Here is a 19,948-nt window from a genome sequence, read left to right as displayed (position 1 = left end):
GTGCTGCTGGTCCCATTTCTAGCAGGGCAGGGCTGTACAGATCAATAAATATCTTCACAGCTTCTCTCAGATCATTGAGCGTAACTCATTCACTGCCTCTGTGCTGACCCTAAAATGTGATTCCAAGTCTGCTCATGCACTGTACCTCCATTATGTGCAGACAGTCTATTTTCTTGGCATAAACCTTGAGCTTAGTATAGCACTTGTTGTGCATTGCACATCTCCCAAGCCTCTCTGTACCTGAGTTGACCTCTTCTCCTCTTGCAGTATTCCCAGCAGTAGTCACTACATGCTTGTTCTTAGAACCTTGAAAATACCTCCAGTTGAAGTTTCAAAACTTTAAAATGTTTTCCTCTATTAAGTTCCCTATCACCAGGAATATTATATTCAGTCTTCAATAATCCTGCACAAATGCTTCATGGGTTCACCCACAATTACATTAAAGAGCCCTTAACAAACCAAAACATTTAATCACATCTAAAATGCTTAGTAAAAACCGAAAGTGTGGATGCTGTGAATCAGAAACAAAAACAGAAATTGCTTGAAAAGCTCAGCAGGTCTGGCAGCATCTGTGGAGAGAAATCAGCATTAACGTTTCAGGTCGAGTGACGTTTCCCCAGAACCCTTCCTAATATTCTTAGATCTATTCTTGGAGTGCCATGAACCCTAGGACCAGCAGTAAATACAGACGGCCTCCCGTTAACTCTCAGCAACGTATCTCGGTGTGTGGAGAATTTGTTTTGCTCATCTTGAAAATTCATTCCACCAATTTTGTGATGTGCTGTGACCTTTGACTCCCATGAGACCATCAAAGTTCCTTTGGCACCTTCTTTAGCCACATCTTTTCTTTTGTTTCAGAGAAGAAGTGCACAGTAAACCTTATCCATAGTTAAAGGATTGTCAAAGCCAATCCAGGATTTTACAGTACAGAAAATTTCTACTCTTTTAAGTGCAAAACCATAGTATTACCATTTCCCAAAGTGCTCTCTGTTTTAGGCTGCTTTCCTAATTAGCGGGATGATAACAGCATTGCTGATTGGCATTATAAAAGCATTGGTTTGGCTTCATCTGTCCCAGGTGTGCAGTATTTTTTTTCCTTGCTGTTTCAGAGCAGCACCTCTCTCCTTCATTGCTCCTTAAAGTTCCTATCTGAGGAATTAAAACAGATTCTGAAAAAAGACATTAAAACAGAATCTCCCCTGCCAAGGCTGATCATTAGTAGCTTTTATCAAAAAGTACAAACCATACAAAGTTAGTTTCTCTTCCCCTTTGTTATCAGAGTAGAATAAAAAGGAAGCAAAGGGGGAGAGGAAAAAAAGATGGAGCTCTGTCAGTGAACTGAATGTGCTATTAAATCTGGCGTCACTACAAAGGTTAGCAGATCTAACTGTCAATACCATGAGCGAGTGGAGTCCAGTAAGGGGGGGCTTTGTGAGAAAGAGATACTTTGATATTTTGGAATGTTAGAAGGGTGAATGTGAAAAATTGGAGGTTGGGGATCTAATTACCCAACCGTAATTGGGGGCTGGGGAATAAGTTTCAGTCCTCTCAACTCACCACAGATCAATTATGTTAAGAGAACATCTGTAAGTAGAACTTAATGAGGTCCATTAGAGCAACATGTACAGCCTCCTCTAACAGTACTTGTCAGCTTCTTGGATGAGCTGAAGGAAGCTGCTAACTAGGGACCTGGTTAGGTGCTTAAATACTGGAGGAAAAGAAGCTGGCCCACTCAGGTTTTGTGCTCAGCTCGAGAAGAGAGAGACAGGTGGCCCTTTCATCCTTGCTGTCGTGGTTAGAAGGAACAAGTAACTGGTTCTGCCATCATCCCCATGAAAAGAAATTTGTTCTCTCTCTCTATCTTCCCTGGAAATTGAGTTTTTTTTTCAGAAGAGGAAGAAACAGCCTAACACTTAATTCTCGCCTCAACAACACTGTTTAGTGTTTCTATTTGTGAATGTAGGATTTCTGTTTGATTTTATTTTGAGGCAAAGGAAAGACCTCAAATCAACGCATTAGTGTGAAGCAATTTTTTTTAAAAAGTGAAAACTTGACTGGTCTTTTTCTTTGAGCCCCGCTCAGCAGTGATTTGAAATAAGGTGAGTTCAATAATTGTCTTCTGTGTTGAATTTGATTTTAAAGTGTGCTTGTGAAATAAGGGATTAAATGTCTTCTTTGATGAATGGGAAGCTTGCAATAGATTTTTGAGAGTCAGTTTGGGCTGGAACATTTGTTTTTAAGAAGTAAGAAATAGCTAGCTCCTTTTTAGTTCTTAATGAAAGGGGTTTCTTGAGAGTTTTCAATTAAGCACTTAATTTGCCCACAGTGAAAGAAAACGCACGCCTAGTTTAAAAACTCCCTTCTGCCTTGAAGAAAGGTGTAAATGCAAAAATTTATCTTTGAAAATGGGAAGAGGGGAGGATTTTGTGGAGATTATGAATTGGTGTTTGTTTGTTTTTTTAAATATCTGTGAATATTGGTTGGTGATTAAATGTCACCTCTTGTTCACCAAATCACTGTGTATGTGTGTGTGTCCTAGTATTTCATTGCTAGTAATCACTGCTGATCACATCTGTGCAATGTACTAAGTGGTGAGCCTCTTCAACTGTATGGTTTGTGATGATTCTGTGAATAATTCATACGATTATGAAGGGAGGGGGAAAATGCTATTTTCTGTCTCTTCCCTGACTTGAGAAAAAAATTCCCTGAAAATTGCACGATTGGGAAGATAGTCCGCATTCAAATAATTTAATTCATGACAAAACCTAATTACTGTCAGGTAATACCCTGTCAGTTTTAATGCATTTCATCAGTCATAATGAAAAGAGGAGCATTTTATGACCCATCTTATTATCATTACATTTTGTGTGGTGGGTGGGGGTGGGAATAAGAGAAATGAGTAGCATGGAGCTGAATGTTAACTATTGATTCCTATGTGTGTTTTTTATTCTCTTTAAATGTAGTTGGGGCGTATTATTCTCCCTCCGAGGAGGTATAAGTACAGTATGTAATCGGGGTTTGGGGCAGTTCCTCACAGACGCGTGAGAAAATGGTTAAACATCTGCAACTCGCTGGTGTTATTAAGAATCTATTGCCACGGTCTAAACAGAGTACTAATTACTGGGAAATGATGTCACTGTAGGCAGAAGAATAATCCTATCATTTAATTAGTTGAATGATTTAAACAAAGATTTGCATAGATGCACTAATCAGTTGCCATGAATCACAGAGCAGTCCTTGCAAGCGAGGAATAGCAGATCATACAGTTTTTTAAAAAAAACTCATCTCCTTGAACATAATTAATTTAATTGTCCTCATTAGCTTTTCCATTTGTTTTGATTTTGTCTCTCTCGCTGCGTTGTGTGTGTGTATGTATTGGCTAACAAAAGGCATTGATATCTCATAGTTGTATGGGACTAAACGGTAGAGAAGGGGTTTATTTTGTCAAACGGGGAGGGGGAATCATAACTCGGCTCTGCTACACTTTTTTTTTGACAAGCGGTTAAATCAATAAGAAAGCTCTCATTAATCCGCAGTCTCTGGAACTGGACGCACTCAAGAGGTTGGTTTTATAGCTGTTTTTATTTACCGTTCTCCGGGAAGTGTGTGTGTGTGTGTGTGTGTGGATCTGACTAGCCAAAGCTAGTGGCTGCTTGTAAATTTTCACCGTGGGGAAATTAGCCATTAAGACAAGATTCATCCCAGGGCTATTGCTGGACTTGGGTCGACAGCAGAGAGTGTGCGTGTGGTGGATCTAGGGGACCGCTGCTCCGTGTGTGTGTGTGTGTGTATGTGTGTGAGAGTGAGTGAGTGTGTATGTGTGTGTGTGTAGTGGCAGCCGCGGTACCTCGCTAATAATTGAATGACCTTTTACTGCATTGTGTCTCGCTGGCGAAGGATTGAATTTGCAGATGATGAGGCTGAATTCGTTTAGGACAATTCTCATAAGCTGATAGGTAAGTTGTCCTCCATCATTCGGCACAGGGAAAGGTTACACTGCGGATACTCAGACAGAACACCTGTAGCTCCGTTGTGATCAACTCGATTACTGGCAGTTCCTTGGGGATCTCATTACGTTTTAAAACTTTCTTTTCTAACGATACAAGTGCATTCCGTTTGTTGACCTTGCATTGGAAGAAAGTATACGCTGTATTCTGAACATATTTTGGAGAGGGTTTCTTTTTCATGTTGAATAGAGACGGTAAGTGTGGAATGAATAGCCCTCTGGCTATTTTGTAGCTACTCTGGGCTGGGTTTTGTTTTGGAAAAGTGTGCGTTTTATATTTCTGAACGGTTTGAACTATCTGCGTTGTCCCTTTCTGTTCGGGGAGTTTTTGTTCTGAGGCCAGATAAGTTTCCTCCGGTTAGATCTTTTCTGGGATTCTTTTGAATGTAAAAGCAAAAGTTTTTCTTTGGGGGGGGGGGGGGGGAGTTCTTGCCTTTGCAAAGGAAGGGGAGAGGGTATGTTATAAGCAGAGATTTTTAAATTCCTCTTCTACCCCCCCCCCCACCCCCTTCCTCAACCCAACACCCCCACCGAAAACCACATGAACTGCCTTTCAGCGCCAGGCTGACGATGAGAAACGTGCGGTACGTTTAATGTAGCGTGTCTCTTTGTCGGTGTCAACAATGACCAGCGCTATTCCCCACCGCTACCAGTTCACCCTGACGGGGAAGAAACTGGCTCTTCCAGCCTGAAGCTGCTAGAGACTTAGCCAAACCCTCCTTTAACCCCCTACCCCCCCCCCCCCCCACCAAAACAACCCACAAAAAACAACCGATGCGGAAAAAGGAGAGGAAAGTTATCTTTTGGTAAGGCGGCGAATGGGATTCTCAATGTCATTGTGTGTGTGTGCGTGTGATTTCAGACAAAGCCGAGTTCTTCAGAGGTTTTGGTGAAATACCAATCTCTCTCTTTTTACGGATGTGCAAGTAAGCAGCGTGACGCTTTCTGCGACTTCCATGATTTTATTTCAGTGCTTTCTGAAGGATTTCCTCTTTTCTGACAAAAGTGTTGTCATCTGTAAACGGTTCTCTTTGCATTATTCAGATCATTTCTCTCGCGGAGTAGAGGAGGGGTGGAAAGATATTAAATTGAGCATGTTAGCGGTGAGAGTGGGCTTTTCTCTCCTTTTTTTTGTTGTTTTGTATGCTGGCTGCATCAGAAATTGGGATGGCTGTCGCAGATCTCATTGGCCTTTGCCAAGCATCAGCGCTTTGCTGCCATGGAAACTGTAATTAAACTGATAAGAGTGGAAAAATGTCAGTATCTCTTCAGCCTTACAGCTGCATCTAAAGAAGGGAGTGGGAATCAAATTGGTTCCGAGCTCCAGTCGCTTTATTTTTTTTTAGAAAAAAGCTTCCCCCCCCCCCTCATCCCTCCCCCTCTCCAATGGGACATTTATTTTATTTGCATCGTGGTCCCCGAGGGCTGCTGTCCGATCTGAACCCAATGAACCAGCAGAGAATCGGCTTTCAGTTTGATTCCAGCGTTTAGTCTTCACCATCACCCTCTGCTTCCCCCCCGCCCGCCAATTCCATCCCATCCCCAAATCTTTTGTTTGCCATCCAAAATTCTCTCTTTCTCATTTACCACCGCTTCACCTTTATAATCCCTCCTCCTCCTCCTCCCCCGGTGTTGATTTCCCAAGTCTTTCCTTCAATCTCTCCCCCCCCCCCCCCCCCCTCCCCCTCCCTCCAGGGATAAACGAGTTAGCAATCAGTTTGGGAAACTTCTTTTATTTTCAACAATGGAGCGCGACATATTGTGGGCAATGAAAGTCTCACTAATCTGGAGGCTGGTAGTGTGTTTCAACATTATTCTTCCCCCCCCCCCCCCCCCCACCGTCAAGCTTCTTGGGGACCGAGAGAGAGAATTGAGTGGCACACCAGGGTAAAAGAGCTTAGAAAGGGGGGGGGGGGGTGTTCCCAATAAAATCGTAGCAATTTGAGTGAGCGCTTTTCAAATGGACTACCATGGTTGTAACCACTAAGAAATGTAAACAGCCTGTGTGGACCATGCCTAACCTCTCACTTATAAATCTAGGTTTCTGACAAATGGATGTGTGTGTACGAGACGCTATTGAAAGGGAGGGGGGTGGGGGGTGGGGGGGGGGGGGCAATGCAGTAATTGCAGTTTGGGGCTGAACATTTTTTTAAAAAGTAATGAGCTCCACCACCCCCCAACATAATGGAGGTTTATTTTCTTTTAGTACGGCTCAGAGGGAGGGTATTTCCAACTGGGGGCACACGAGTTTAATCCATTAAACCATTAAAACCCACCAAAAAAAAGCGTTTCAGCTCAAAAGTACTGACCTGTAATTGTTGGAAGGGGCGCCACATCCAGCACCCTGTCATCAGGGCTGGAGAGCTGGGCTTTCATAACGGTGCGGTGTGACAGAGAGAGGAGTGAATGGGGAAAGTTTCTGAGTGTTGTTGCAAATATCATTTCTTCCTGACTGGCGGGTTAGAGTCGCGTTGCTGCCTCAGTGTAGGTGGGATCTTGTGTCTCCTGTTACTGCCATTTGGAAGGGGGGGGGTGACCCTCCCCACTTCCCAGCCCAAATACCCCTAACCGAGATATTACAACTGCTGCTGCCCCTTGTCAACACATCTCCGCAGCCTGAACACCACAGACAGCAGAGTGTGTGAACGGCAGTTAAGGCAGTAATTTTATCGTTTTCCGCACTTCAGACAGTCCAGCTAGAAATTGAATATTCATTTGATTAGCTTAACGCGAGCGATCTAACACACTGCAGTGTAGGACACAATTCACACACACCCCACTCTCACTGACCTGGTAGTAAGTGGCGTTGTTCTGTGTTTGGTCCTGTTCTCCTCATTCCCCCTCCCCTCCCCTTCCCTTCCCTTCCTCCTGCAGGTATACAAATGCTCTCAGCTCAGCCAGACACCAAGCCGAAGGGTTGTGCTGGCTGCAACCGGAAGATTAAAGACCGCTATCTCCTGAAGGCGCTGGATAAGTACTGGCATGAGGACTGCCTGAAATGTGCCTGTTGTGACTGCCGCCTCGGAGAGGTGGGTTCAACACTGTACACCAAGGCAAACCTCATCCTCTGTCGCAGAGACTACCTGAGGTAGGGCTGGCGAGGGGGTTGGGATGTGGGGGGGGGGGGGGAAGTGGGGAGAAAGGGAAACTTACATGGCCGGGTCCGGCCAATTTAAGCGTGCATTCATTTATTATTCAAAGATGTTTTGTCAGCATGGTTCGAAGAGTTTATGGAATGAGATATTTGAAAAATCCTTTGCCTGTGATACAGTCAAAACTGGTTTCCTTGGGAGAGTGAGGAAGGCTTTGTAGTGCTGTCTGCCTCTGTGTGTGTGTGTGTATATATATATATATACTTCCATCCCTTTGGAACTAACTCTGCTTGGTTAATATGATCTATAAGGTGTGGATCTCTCCATTTACTGGCTTCCCAATCTGTTCTGCACCCCATCTACTCTAAACACACACGCAAACATATTTGAGTTGATCTAGCGACCATTTGCTGGCGATTTCGTAAGCGTTGTCTGCATGGAATGACGCCTGTTCAGCCCTTGGCAACTGCAAAGTTGTGTGAGGGAGTTTTAAAATGTGCACCGCAGCTTTTAGTTTTCCAGTTTATTTGTCTTGAAAGAATTCTAGGTCACAGCTTTATCTGCAGTCTTGCGTCTGCTTTTTTTTCCCTCTCTCTCTCTCTCTCCCTCCCTCCCACTCAGTAACCTTGACCATTTTTGAATTTATCAAAAAAAAACAGAGCCCTGATCTTTATTTTGCAAAGACACCAAAAGAAATTGCTGCATTAGATTCCTGGAACCTGAATCCTGCAAGCTGCAGCGCCGCCCTCTAGTGGACGTTGGGTGGGCATGCGGCTGAAGAAACCCCGAGGATGTTTTGAGTTGGGTCATTTATTTTCCAATGGGCCACCATTCGTACTGTGCTGATATTCCCCGCACTCCCCATACTGAAGTCCAGAGTGCTCTTTTACCTTGGCTTTGGGGGGTGGGAGAATGTGTGCAATGACTATTACACAAATGATTTTTAACATCATCATGCCTTGTGGCATTGTACTGTGTAAAATGTTACATTTTGTTTTTAAGGCATGTTTGTCTAAAATCTTTGAGTTTAAAAGACAAGTCTGTCTTCATCAAAAAGTGATTAAAAATATAACAGGCCCTGTTCTTGTTTGTTTATTTTTCCTTGATGCTTTTTGATTTAGTTTTTAAAACAACTTGGATGATTAACATTTACTTAAAATGTCAGCATCTTTAGTTGGTTCTGTGTAATTTGCTTATTATAGGCCGGTCAACTGATTCCTTTGCAATTTGTCCCATTTGCAAAGTCCGTGTCTTGAATTGTTTTTGTTTTGCAAGTTGTGTTGCAAAAGCAAAGCTGGTCTCTTCCTTTCGCACCTAAACATCTCGTGGATAAGAGGCTTGAGTGCAGAAAGGCATCTAACGCACATGTCATTAGATCTGTTGTAGTGCAAGGAAGTTTTCCCCACAACCACTGCACTGGAGCTATTCCCCTGTAAAATAGGGGATTTTCCACTTGCAGTGCTTGGTTTTAACCGTGGTAAGAACTGTAATGGAATATCGAACAGACAGTTGCTAAAGGAAGGATTGAGGCAGCTACAAAAACCAGGTCTGGTGTTGCAATACGACCCAAAAAAGGTCACTTTAATTTTTCGAATTCACTCTCATACCAAATTGCCTATTACTGTGATAATTGTTTCACTCCAAGAGTGAGACATAGCTGCTTTAATACGGGATTTCTGGGAGTGTGAACGTTTCTAGTAACTGGACTCCATTGTACAATCTTTTTCCAAGTTGTGTTTTGTTAAAGATTGTTATGACATGACTGTGACAAGTGAGAAAACGTATGGGCAATTGTTCAAGGTAAAACTGAGTAGATCGCATTTGAACCAGTGTTGAAAAACAATTGTTCTGAACATTTTGGAGATACTTTTCTTAAATCCGTGTAGGACTTTTCAGTCCAACAACAGCCGACCTAGTTCATAAGCAGACTAAATGTTCACAGTTCGAGCTTGAGTATTGTTCAGGATCTAGATATTAACTATTGATATGTCGTCTTGTTACAATGTTGTTATTAATCAAGCTTAACTTCATTGGTCTTCTAATTTGTGATCTGTCTCAAATTAATCACCTTGAATTTGCTGTATATACAAAGTGTTTTGCAATGAAAAGAAACTACAATTATATTCATAAACAGAACCAGATATTGCTCGGAAAGCTCTGCAAGTCTGGCAGCTTCTGTGAGAGAAATCAAAAGTAACGTTTTGGGGTTGAGTGTGCCTTCCTCAGAAGGTTTTATATATACACTTATGTCATCTGACATCCATTATAATCCTCAGTGCCACCTCTAAGTATTTAGGGTTTAGCTTTGAGACTTGAATGTTCCATGTTCTCTCAGACCTCAGAGACTGAACTTTACTGATCCACAATCTGTTCTAAGGGTAGTGAATCTATGGACCTCTTTACCACCGAGAGCTTATTGAGGCTGGGTTGTTAATTACATTGAAGGCTGAGAGATTTTTAATAAGTAAGTGAACCAAGGTTTATGCAGGGAAGGCAGGAAAGTAGAGTTGAGAAATTATCAAATTATCCATGATCTCTTGGAAGGGCAGAGCAGGCTCGTTAGCCTGATTTTTTTTTTTGCCTCCTGCTGTTCCTCCATCCTACAGTCTTGTCTATAGGCACCACTATTAGAATTTCAAATCCTTAAGGAAGCTCTGATAGGGAGTACTGTGTACAGTTCTGGTCACGCTACTATAGGAAGAATATTATTAAACTGGAAAGGGTGCAGGAAAAATTTACAAGGATGTTAGTGGGAGCTGAGAGTTTGAGTTATAAAGAGAGGCTTGATAAGCTAGGACTTTTATCACTGAGCGTAGAAGGCCAAGGAGTGATTTTATCAAGGTTTACAAAATCATAAGGGGCAGAGCTAAGGTGAATAGCAAAGGCCTTTCTCCTGGAATAGGGGAGTTCAAAACTAGTGGGCATAATTTTAAGGTGAGAGGAGAAAGATTTAAAATCAATCTGTGGGGTGACTTTTTCACACAGTGGAGTGTACATGGATTGAGCTGCCTGAGATAGTGGTAGAGGCAGGTACAGTTACAACATTTAAAAGCTATTTGGACCGTAACACACACAGGAAAGGTTTAGAGGGATATGTGCCAAACACAGGCAAATGGGGCGACTATCGTTTGGGAAACAAGGCGGTCATGGACGAGTTGGACAAAAGAGTCTGTTTCTGTGTTGTGATTCTGTGACCTAAGACTCTAAATCCCTACTATAGGGCTGGCTTGCTGGTGTTTTTCACCTTTCTCAGCATCTGATGTCACAGTAATTTTGTAAAACCTGTTGTGGTCCCAATCACACAGCTATGTTAAAAGCTCAGGAATATTTTTCTCTCTGGTCAGATGCAGCAAAACCTGTGTCTGAGTTGAATATGTTAACTGGCACTGACCCAATTCCAGTCCATTCAAGTAGTTGATTTAGTTTTGCTCTGGTAATTAAGGCAACATGCTGGAAATTACAGAGAATGGGGTTTTTATTTTTTGGCTGCATTTTGATTTGTGAAAATTGGGCAGACTAAAGTATTTCACACGCGCTTAGGACTCCTAAATGTTATTAGTTTCAACTGCTGGCTGAAACGAAACATCTTGAAGTCCAGTTTTAATTTCACCAAATGGTAACTATTGTATTCACCCTCTACTTGTGTTCTGCAGTGTATTGAGCAGTAAACTATAAATATCCACTGCAGACTTCTGTATTGTGAAGAAATCCCACATAACCTGCCAAATTTCCAAATTGGAATGTTTGCTTTCAAAATGGATGCCTATTATTCGAGGTCATGCATGAATGTTCTATAGTGATCAATTTTACATAATTGATTTGAACTTTGATATATGGGCTTAATATGTTGCTAATTCTTAATGACCTTCCTTCAACACCACTCCTAAATTTAAAACTAACATTTTAAATGGCCTTTCTTTCTACTGGTGGAAAGAATAGAAAAGGCCATTTGGCCATTGATGGAAATTTCATTTAGGATTTTGGAGTTTTGAGTCAATAAACATGCTTTTCACTGGATTTGACAGAAATTTTCCCTTTTCACAATAAATTATGTTTAGTAATGCTTTGTTTGCAGTGCACTTGGTTAAACACCCCTGATATTTCAAGTAAATTTGCAGCAGTATTAAAGTCTCGTATGTTTGAAAGATAAGTAAAAGGAAATGTTTAACACACAGCATCAAATAATATTTAAATGATCATAATTCAAATTAAGCCGCCTTTGCTTCCACCTCCCTTGAATTATGTTGCTGCTAATGTTTGCATAGGAAGACCTCATTTATCTTTTTAATCTAAGCGACAGCATTACAAGAAGTACATGCATGTCACAAGCTCTGTACAGCTAAGTCGACTGTATATCTGTCGGAAGATGCATGATAGTAGGAATATCGGAGTTAATGCACATGCTAAAACCACTTCTTTATCATCTGCTGATGCAGGGTGAAGTCAAGCTAGCATATGGAGAATAATTCTGAATTTGACTGCATGCCACTGCGATAATGTATTTCAAAACAGCACAATACTGCAGTTTTTATTTGGATTTAAAATCTCAAATTTTGCAGGATGAGCTAACAGCTGAGACTGGCATTTCACCGTTAAGAAGGCTGAAACCAATCATGATTGCTGATAGTTATTCATTCCATTTATCTTTCCCCTTTCACATCCACAAATTGCAGAATGTGTGACTATTTTGTTTTCAATTTCGGTATTAGTCCTGATCTGCAATATATTGATTTTCAAGATCAGACTGAAATATTGTCTGCAATTTAGCTGCAAGGACTTTATCCCAAGAGAGCTCTGACTTTAACCCTGAACTCTATCCTGTGTCCTATCCACCAATCTAACAAAGTTTTTTTTTATGAATCCTAATAATCGCTACATTACCAAAACTCTTTGTCGAGCTTGTCTGCAGATTTTAGTGACTGCTTCAAACCTGAGATGATACTTTAACTTCACTTTGTTCTCTACCCTTCATCTTTTTTTTCCTTTTTTGATCCTCCAAGAACCTTCTCTCCTGTTTTATGCTTGTTTTAATTTACCTCAGGTATTCCTCTCATATTGTCTCCTATCCCTAGCTGCCCCTTCTTTACTCCTGACAATGCTATTCTCCTGCAGTCCAGGACTTGATTTCCTGTCTGACAATCCCTCTGTCTATCATAACCGGTGTATACAGCCGCCCTCACCAACAACAGTTAATTGCTGAACCTGCAAACCTTCCTGCTCAAAATGGAGTAAATTTTGAACTCCTTTCCACTCAAGTATTCCAACCCTTGCACTTTGTATTTTGCCAGTCATCATCCTTCTTCTTCCACAATGGTCTCTTCACTTTGGAGAAAAGCCCTTGCCTCCAATAATGATGGCATTGTGAATGATGGCATTGACATCATATTCTTGGCAGAAACCTGGTTAAGGTAGTGGCACATTTATTCCTTTTCAAAACAAGCTTTCCTAAATAGCTATTCATTCAACCACTGACCCTTCTAAGAATGCCACTAGTGGCATGTTTTTATAACTGTGTGTCTACCTGCTTACTACTCTGACAGCTTCTCTTGCTTTGAGTGTCTCCTCTTGACTGCAGTTAAAATCTTTGTTTCCTGCAGTCTATCCAGGTACCATTTTTAAAAAGTGACTTCTTAATTTTATTCCGCACTCAATATTTTAACCACGCAACTCCTCATCCTCTCTTCCACTTCTATCTAAACCCCTAATGCATTCAGTTCACTGTCCACTTACCCCTTCCAACTCTCCCTCTGTATAAACCCGTCGAATCATATTCCCACGCTTTGGATGCCCATTCACCCTAACACAACTGTAGCTAACTCTGCTGGAATTATTTTACCTGATTGAGTATCTCTTTAAATCTGCCATCAACCTCTGCTCCCACAAATCTTTTCCTTCTGCCCTTTTGAACTGCCACTGCTTCTCCAATCTTGTTGCTTCCCAAATCCATACCCCTCTTTCCCAGAACTCTGTTAGAATCTCGCCAGTTAGGTTTCCGTTCCTATCGCTGTACTAACATTACTCACGACATAATTTGCTTAACATCAGACATCGTAAACAAAAGTGAACTATTTCCTTCTCTCCCTGTCTGTAGTCTTGTTTATGGGTGATTCTCCCTAATGGGAGAAATGTAGAAACAAGGAGCAGGAGTAGATTATTAAGCTGTTCAAGCCTGTTCTGTTATTTAATATGATCATGGCTGTTCAACATCATATTCCTGCTTTCTCTCTATACCTCTTTGTCTTTTAATGTCTAAATTGTTATCAATGTCTGTCTCGAATGCTCCCAATGACCTGGCCTTTACAGCCTCTGTGGTAGCCGGAGAATTGACTGCAATGGTTTTTCTCCCTGCCTCTAAGTTATTCCCGAAGGATCTGTCCTTTGACCCTTCCTAATTTATTTCCCTTTATTGTCCCTTGGCACCTGCTTTCAAGGGTGCACACCTGGAAACAGTTTGGTACAGTCATTCTTACTCCCACTTTCTCAGCTCCTTTCACTGTGTCTAAATAGTTATATTTTCACCCAGTTTCCAGTACTGAGTGAAAAGGAATTTTGCCCAGTTCAGTATTTGGGAAGATAGTCTTTGGTCACCATTGTAAGCTCTATTCCCTAGCTGTCAACTGTAAAGTAGCTATCATCCTTCCAGATGGTGAGGCTGCTCTCTCATTAGAGGTGGTGGTTTAACCTGAGAGTTACTATGCCTCAGATGAGGGGATCAGTCAAGAAGGAGAGTCCTTCCTGGTGACCTCAACTGGCACAGGAACTAGTGGTGTTGGCATCACTAACTGGTCAACCAGCCAACTGAGCTAACCAAACCTCAACCAACTCTATCCATTTCCTTAACAGCTCTCTGAGGCTCAACCAGACTTTACAGACTTGTCATATTTGACTATGAGATGAACATTCAATCACCCATCAAGAAGACTGCCACTCCACAACATCACCCACCACCACTAATATCTCATCCGACTTGTTACCTGTATCTGAGCTATTCTCATACTTTACTAGCTGTCTTCCCATGCTCCACCACTCTTGTCTTTACTGGCCCATTGGTTCTTTCTTCAGCCCCCCCCCCACTCCCCCAGCTGACATACCCCTTTCCAGAGGCAAAGATAGGCTTTTTTTAAGTGTTATGCTTGGAAATGAACACATTGGTCATACTGGAAGTTTGAAGTATACCAAGTCTGATCTGTATGTCTCATTGATCAGTTTATGGGTTTTTCCATCTGGGCATTGCTTAACACTTAGCATCCCTACAGTGTGAAAACAGGCCATTTAGCCCAAATGTCCACACCAAACCTCAGAGTATCCCACCCAGACCAGTTCCCCAATCCCTACTACTCTACGTAGCCTATGACTAATGCACCTAACCTGCACACCTTCGGACTGTGGGCAGAAACCCACGCAGACACAGAAAATGTGCAAACTCCACACCGACAATCACTCGAGGCTAGAATCAAACCCAGGTCCCTGGCACTGTGAGGCAGCAGTGCTAACCACTGAGCCACCGTGCTGCCCTGTGGTTGCCCATATCCCCTTCCTAATTTCAGCATTACTAAGCATGCATCCAGAACTCTGCATGGTTTTGGCATTTGCTGCCTTCGGCTGTATTTTAAAGCTTTTGGAATAATTTCACTAAACTCTTGCATCTTTCCATCTCCCGTTGTACTGTTAAGATCCATCGAAATTATCAAGCTTTGGGTTAGTGTTCTTGGTTCAGCATTTGCTTTTCCTTTTGGATTGTGCCCTTGGGGTGGTGGTTTTGGGATTGGATCTTCTCGACTCTTGAAACATTTCTGCAGTTGTCTTATGTCCCCAGTGGAAACTACCTAATGTTTGTCACAATGATCGATGTTTGTTCTTGTAACAAGTGTAATGGGAGCTGATGTCCTGTGCCTCAAAGACACCCAATGAAACCTTGAATCTGGAGTGGCCACTGCTTTGTTTATAAAGGTGTCTGTTTAACACATACTGTGGGCTCCTCGTTTACCTGTACCTGTTTAAGAAACTGAGCCAGGACCTGAAAGCAGCAGCCTAGCAAGCAGTAAAAATGCTTCACTTCGATCTGCAGCTGGGAGATACAGTTTTATCTTTTTTTGTTTTTGTATTCCTCTATCACACCCTTGTCAGTCTGTCATTACCATCCTCCCAACAACTCAAAATTCTGCTGCATATGTGACTAGTACCAACATCTTGACTACCCTGGGATTGCCTAAGGCAACATGTTTTTGTGTAGATGCGAAATTAGTGCAATCAACTCCAGCAAATTCCCACATCAAAATGGCAATATATGGTACAGTGAAACATTAGTCTGATCGCTAGTGTTTATTTTCTATTTTAAAAAGTAAAATTTTACTGATGGAAGCTGTAATTAATCTCCAATACATCTGAATACCCCTTTAAAGTATAAATTAGTCAAACAGTTTTCTATTTTTCATGAGATATTAAGTTTGTCAATGCAAGATTTAATGCAATTGAATAGTTCTTTGATCACCAAGTCCTGCTCATTTGAGAAGCAATTAAATATAAGTTTACAATGGAATATGGATTTTGCTCTGCTTTTGTTCAGGATTAATTGGTTTGTACATTTCTGGTTCAACACCAATCTGATCTCTTTCAATTTTAATTCACATTTCAAAGTGTGCACTTTGGGAGAACAGTCTTTGTGTGATGTCTATTCTGCATATTAAACATTCTAATACTTTATAAATGGAACTTTTTATAGGAGCATAAATATCAGCATAGACCAGTTGGGAAGAATGGCCTGTCAGAGGCTTTATGCAAGTCCAATTAACTATGTCTTGAACTCACTTGAGGGTCAACACATAATCTGATAGGTGCACTAGCCATTCAAAAGAAGCAGATTTTATGCCATTAGCAACCGAGAACCACTCTGTTGGTTGTTGGCAGATAAACTACATCATTGGGCAGAGATTCATTCTTAAATCCTACTGTTTAAATGGATAAAATTGTTGTTGGTTGAGATTTTCACAGTCCAGCTGTGGCTTAACTTCAATACACAACATAAGCAGGATCTATCTTCAGTCAGTAAGTGGCTTTTATTCCTTTATCATGGGATATGGATGTCACTAGTAAGGCAAAAATTGGTTGCCCAGTCCGAATTGCCTTTGAACAGAGTGGCGTTTTAGGAGGGCAATTCAGAGTCAACCACCTTCCTGTGGGACTACAGTGCCACACACCAGACCAGATGAGGATGGCAGATTTCCTTCCCTGTTGGCCATTTGTGAAACTGCCGTGTTCATGATCACCATTACGGGGACCAGCTTTAAACTCCAGGGTTTTACATTTTAAAATCAGATTAAACTTCTATCAGCAGCCCTGATGGAATCTAAACGTACCTCCAGAGGATTATTTTGGGATTTTGAAATTTCCTAGTTCAGGTGAATGTTTGTTTGTTTTTTAATTTCAAAAACATATTCTTTATTCACAAAAGAAACTTAGCCACACAAGCTGTTTGGCTCTGTATAGTAGCGTATGAAGGAACAAGTAAACATTGAAGTTTGACTCTATGCAACAAACAAACCAAAGGCATTGCTTTCTTGTACGAGACTATATTTACATACATTCGAAACAATGGACGGACCCCCCCCCCATTTAACTTCAGCAGGAAGACCTCAGACAGTGATCTGTCCCCACTGCGCCTTGGCAGCAGCTGTGCCACGCTTTAATGCATCCCTCAGCATGTAGTCCTGGACCTTCAATTTTTTTATTTCCAAAATTATACTTTATTCATAAAAATATCTTTATAGTAAAGCAGTTTGATTCTGTACAGTAGCAGATGAAGAAACAAACAAGCATTGGAGTTTGACTTGATCCAGCAAACAAACCAAAGACATTTCTTGTTTGTGCAAGATTATAGTTACATATGTTTGAGGTAGTAACATTTCTTTGAAATTATGTCCTCCAGTGACTCCTTGCTTGCTACCACTTCACCCAAAGCCATTTTTTTTTTCCCTACGTGGTGCCTGTTACCAAGCCGATTTTTCTCAAGCAAATTTATTTTAGAAACTGCAATGGCTCTTCATGCCTTGAATTGTTCTTGAAGTCATTGACTGCGGGGGAGAAAGAAATAATTTTTAAAACCTTGCAGATATGCAAGGGAAAGAAAATGAGCACTAATTGGCAGTTATAACCACTTTGCAGAACCTCATGTCCCAAAGCTATTCAGACAATTCCGTCCTTTGAAGCTTAGTCCCTGCTGCAATTTATGGAGAAATAGCAGCCTACACACAGCAAGATCCCAACAATAGCGGAGATGAAAGACCAAGTGAACTATTGCTGGTTGGTGTTGCTTTATGGACAAATGAGAACTCCCTGTTATGTAACATAGTGGGATCTTGAGCATGTAGTTAAAAACATATCTTTGGGATGTATCACTGATAAGGCCAATATTTGTTTCCAATCTCTAATTGTCCCTTGAAGATGGCAGCCTATTTGGTCTAAGTATACTCACAATGATGATCAGAAGGAAGTTCTGGACTTTGGATCCAATGATGTTGAGGCAATGACTATAAACTTCTAAGTCAGGATAGTGTGTGGCTTGCATGGGAAAATTGCAGGTGGTGGTGTTCCTGTTATGCTGCCATTGTCCTTCGAGATGGCCAAGGTTATAGGTTTGAAAGGTGTTGTCAAAGGAGTCCTTGCTACTAATGCTGCTTTCACTGTGTTTTAAGGGAGATGTTTTTTGTTTTGTTTTGCAGAGTAGAGTCTAACAATGCTGTTGAACATCAAGTGACAATGCTGAGATTTTCTTGTGTTGGAGATTGTGATTACCTAGCACTTGTGCAGGGAATGTAATTTGCTACTTCAAAGCACCAGACTGCATTTTTCCCAGGTCTTGCCTACGCACAGACTGAGGAGCCTTGAATGGTACTGAACACTGCAATCATAAATGAACAACCTTACGTCTGACCTTCTGACAGACTAAAAGTTATTGATGAAGCACTTAAAGTTTGTTGAGCCTTGATCATTACTTTGTGATCCTCAGGGTAATGTCCTAGGACTGTCATTGGTCTCCAAATGGCCATCTTTCTTTGTAAGAGGTACTTGGTCCAATGTCCCATTCAGAAATGGGTGGTGCTCCCAGCAATGCATTGACATGTCCATTTCAACTGTACACTTAAATCTGTGGAGTAAAGCTTCAAACCACACCACATTGACAGTTGAGGTGAAAGTGCGACCAACTGAACAAGCGCAATACCTAGGCAGATGTTGTCTTGAGGGGTTTTCGGGTCCTCTGATCATGGACCTCTTAGTTCTTCCTGAAACCCTATAACTGCAGGTCAATAACTTTTGACTAGCAGTGGTTGCAAGTACACAACCTGCTTCCCTGACATTCACTTGCGCTACATAAATCTGAATTTATTCCTGACATATGCTGGGGCGGAGAGATGGGAAGAGAATGTTTTCAGAAGTGACCTTTATCTCGTACTTGCTAACTGTACAATCTTGTTACACTGAACTATATTTTTAACCAATTTTGTGCTCAGCTTTTTTCCCCTTCTCCTTTCCTCCTTGATTTTTGTACATTTTTTTTCAATGCTGATGCTCTTGCATTTTGAAATGTCTATGTATCCGTGGCAGAATTGGCTTAAGTGTGTTATTCATTTGCTGTATTCAAGTTTGATATTCCATGCTGGTGTTTAGGTTAATGCTTTAGTCATTGATTTAAATTTGTTCTTCTGCCAAATAAAACAGCTTCTGGGTTTAGTGCACATCTGTGTAATTTGAGATCTAGGTTTTGACCTGCAGATTGGGGAGGCAGACATTTATAGAAAAATGCTGAACAAATAGCATAATGTAACTGTTATTTATACAAGATGCAGTGTACTAGCCAAAACAAATGTTAACTATTCTTGAAATTTAAATTAAAATCTTTGAAATGCCATGATCTTTTTTTTTTAACAGATTCTTGGGAAATGTTTAGGCTTTAGTTGCTGAGGGAGACCCTCTGAAAGCACAGATCTTTTGGGTTTACTTGCTCAGCTTGTGTCCACATTAAACTGGTTGTGATGATAGCAGGGCGAACATTTTTTTTTTCCCCAAAATTTAATATTGCATTATCAAGGAAAACATCATACTCTGTGTAATATTTACTTGCAATATGGAAGGTTAAATTCTCAAACTAATTAATCGTGTGGGCACAGAAGAATAAAAGGATATTTCGCTACATTATCAAGAGTTCACCTGATGATCAAAAAATAAAATTGGTGAGAATGTAATGCCACTATACAGGTACTGCTCAGCTGAATAAAAATCTCTTCGTAACTGCTGTCTCCACATTTAATTTATTTTCGAGATTTGTGCGGAAAATATTGGCTGCTACCTGTGCACAACCAAATGACAGGACTGTTAGAAAAATATTGTTAAATGGGATAAGTGACGATGTGTGAAATGATGTTTAAAAAAATCACTGCAGCCATTTGTTTAATTAGCTGCTCAAATCAATGCAATTGTCAGTGCCTGTGTCACACTCCATTAACATCCTCCCAGGTAGTGTCACTAACTGGAGAGCACAATTGACACCCTGGGAATCTTTATTGGTTGTGCTCACAACTGCAGATTCTCCTGTACCTGTCAGCATTTCTGGCAAAGGAAGACTGATTCTTGAACAGACTATTTGAAGAAGAAACTAGATAGAAGTCACACTCTTGACTCCATGCTGGAACTTCAACTCGTGCACATCTTGCAAAACCCCCCCCACCAATAAGGCTGGGTGATGGCATTTCTACTGCACTGCAGTCATGTGCTAAACACCAATGGGGCAGCCAGAGTGTACATTCTCACAACATATCTGGTCCTTTTTTTTATTTTTGCAGCTAACCTAACAATG

The 19,948-nt window shown here is 41.2% G+C and overlaps 1 protein-coding gene and 1 long non-coding RNA gene across 7 annotated transcripts in view; one reads left to right on the top strand and one right to left on the bottom strand.

Moving 5' to 3' along the window:
- Positions 1-1,725: 1,725 nt before the first annotated feature.
- Positions 1,726-19,948, top strand: part of lmo3 (LIM domain only 3) — a 73,609-nt gene continuing 55,386 nt past the window's right edge. The window contains exons 1-2 of one of the 6 annotated variants that reach the window (XM_043713513.2): positions 1,726-2,099; positions 6,881-7,094. In XM_043713513.2, coding sequence (XP_043569448.1) covers positions 6,889-7,094 — 206 coding nt within the window. In that variant the 5' untranslated portion in view covers positions 1,726-2,099; positions 6,881-6,888. Of the gene's footprint in view, positions 2,100-3,166; positions 3,563-3,805; positions 3,957-4,054; positions 4,202-4,693; positions 4,813-6,465; positions 6,491-6,880; positions 7,095-19,948 lie in introns of those variants that run through there. The other 5 variants (XM_043713514.2, XM_043713515.2, XM_043713510.2 and 2 more) reach the window with 5 other exon arrangements.
- Positions 4,949-6,927, bottom strand: LOC122561613 (uncharacterized). The gene is made up of 2 exons (XR_006315054.2): positions 6,797-6,927; positions 4,949-5,243 (listed from the first exon to the last, which is right to left on the bottom strand). It is a non-coding gene; the product is annotated as an uncharacterized LOC122561613 (long non-coding RNA).

This window comes from Chiloscyllium plagiosum, unplaced genomic scaffold, assembly GCF_037043375.1.
Source record: "Chiloscyllium plagiosum isolate Xiang-an unplaced genomic scaffold, Cpla_swu_hap1 HiC_scaffold_23, whole genome shotgun sequence".
NCBI classification, from domain to species: Eukaryota; Metazoa; Chordata; class Chondrichthyes; order Orectolobiformes; family Hemiscylliidae; genus Chiloscyllium; species Chiloscyllium plagiosum.
This window is presented reverse-complemented; position numbering and strand designations above follow the sequence as displayed.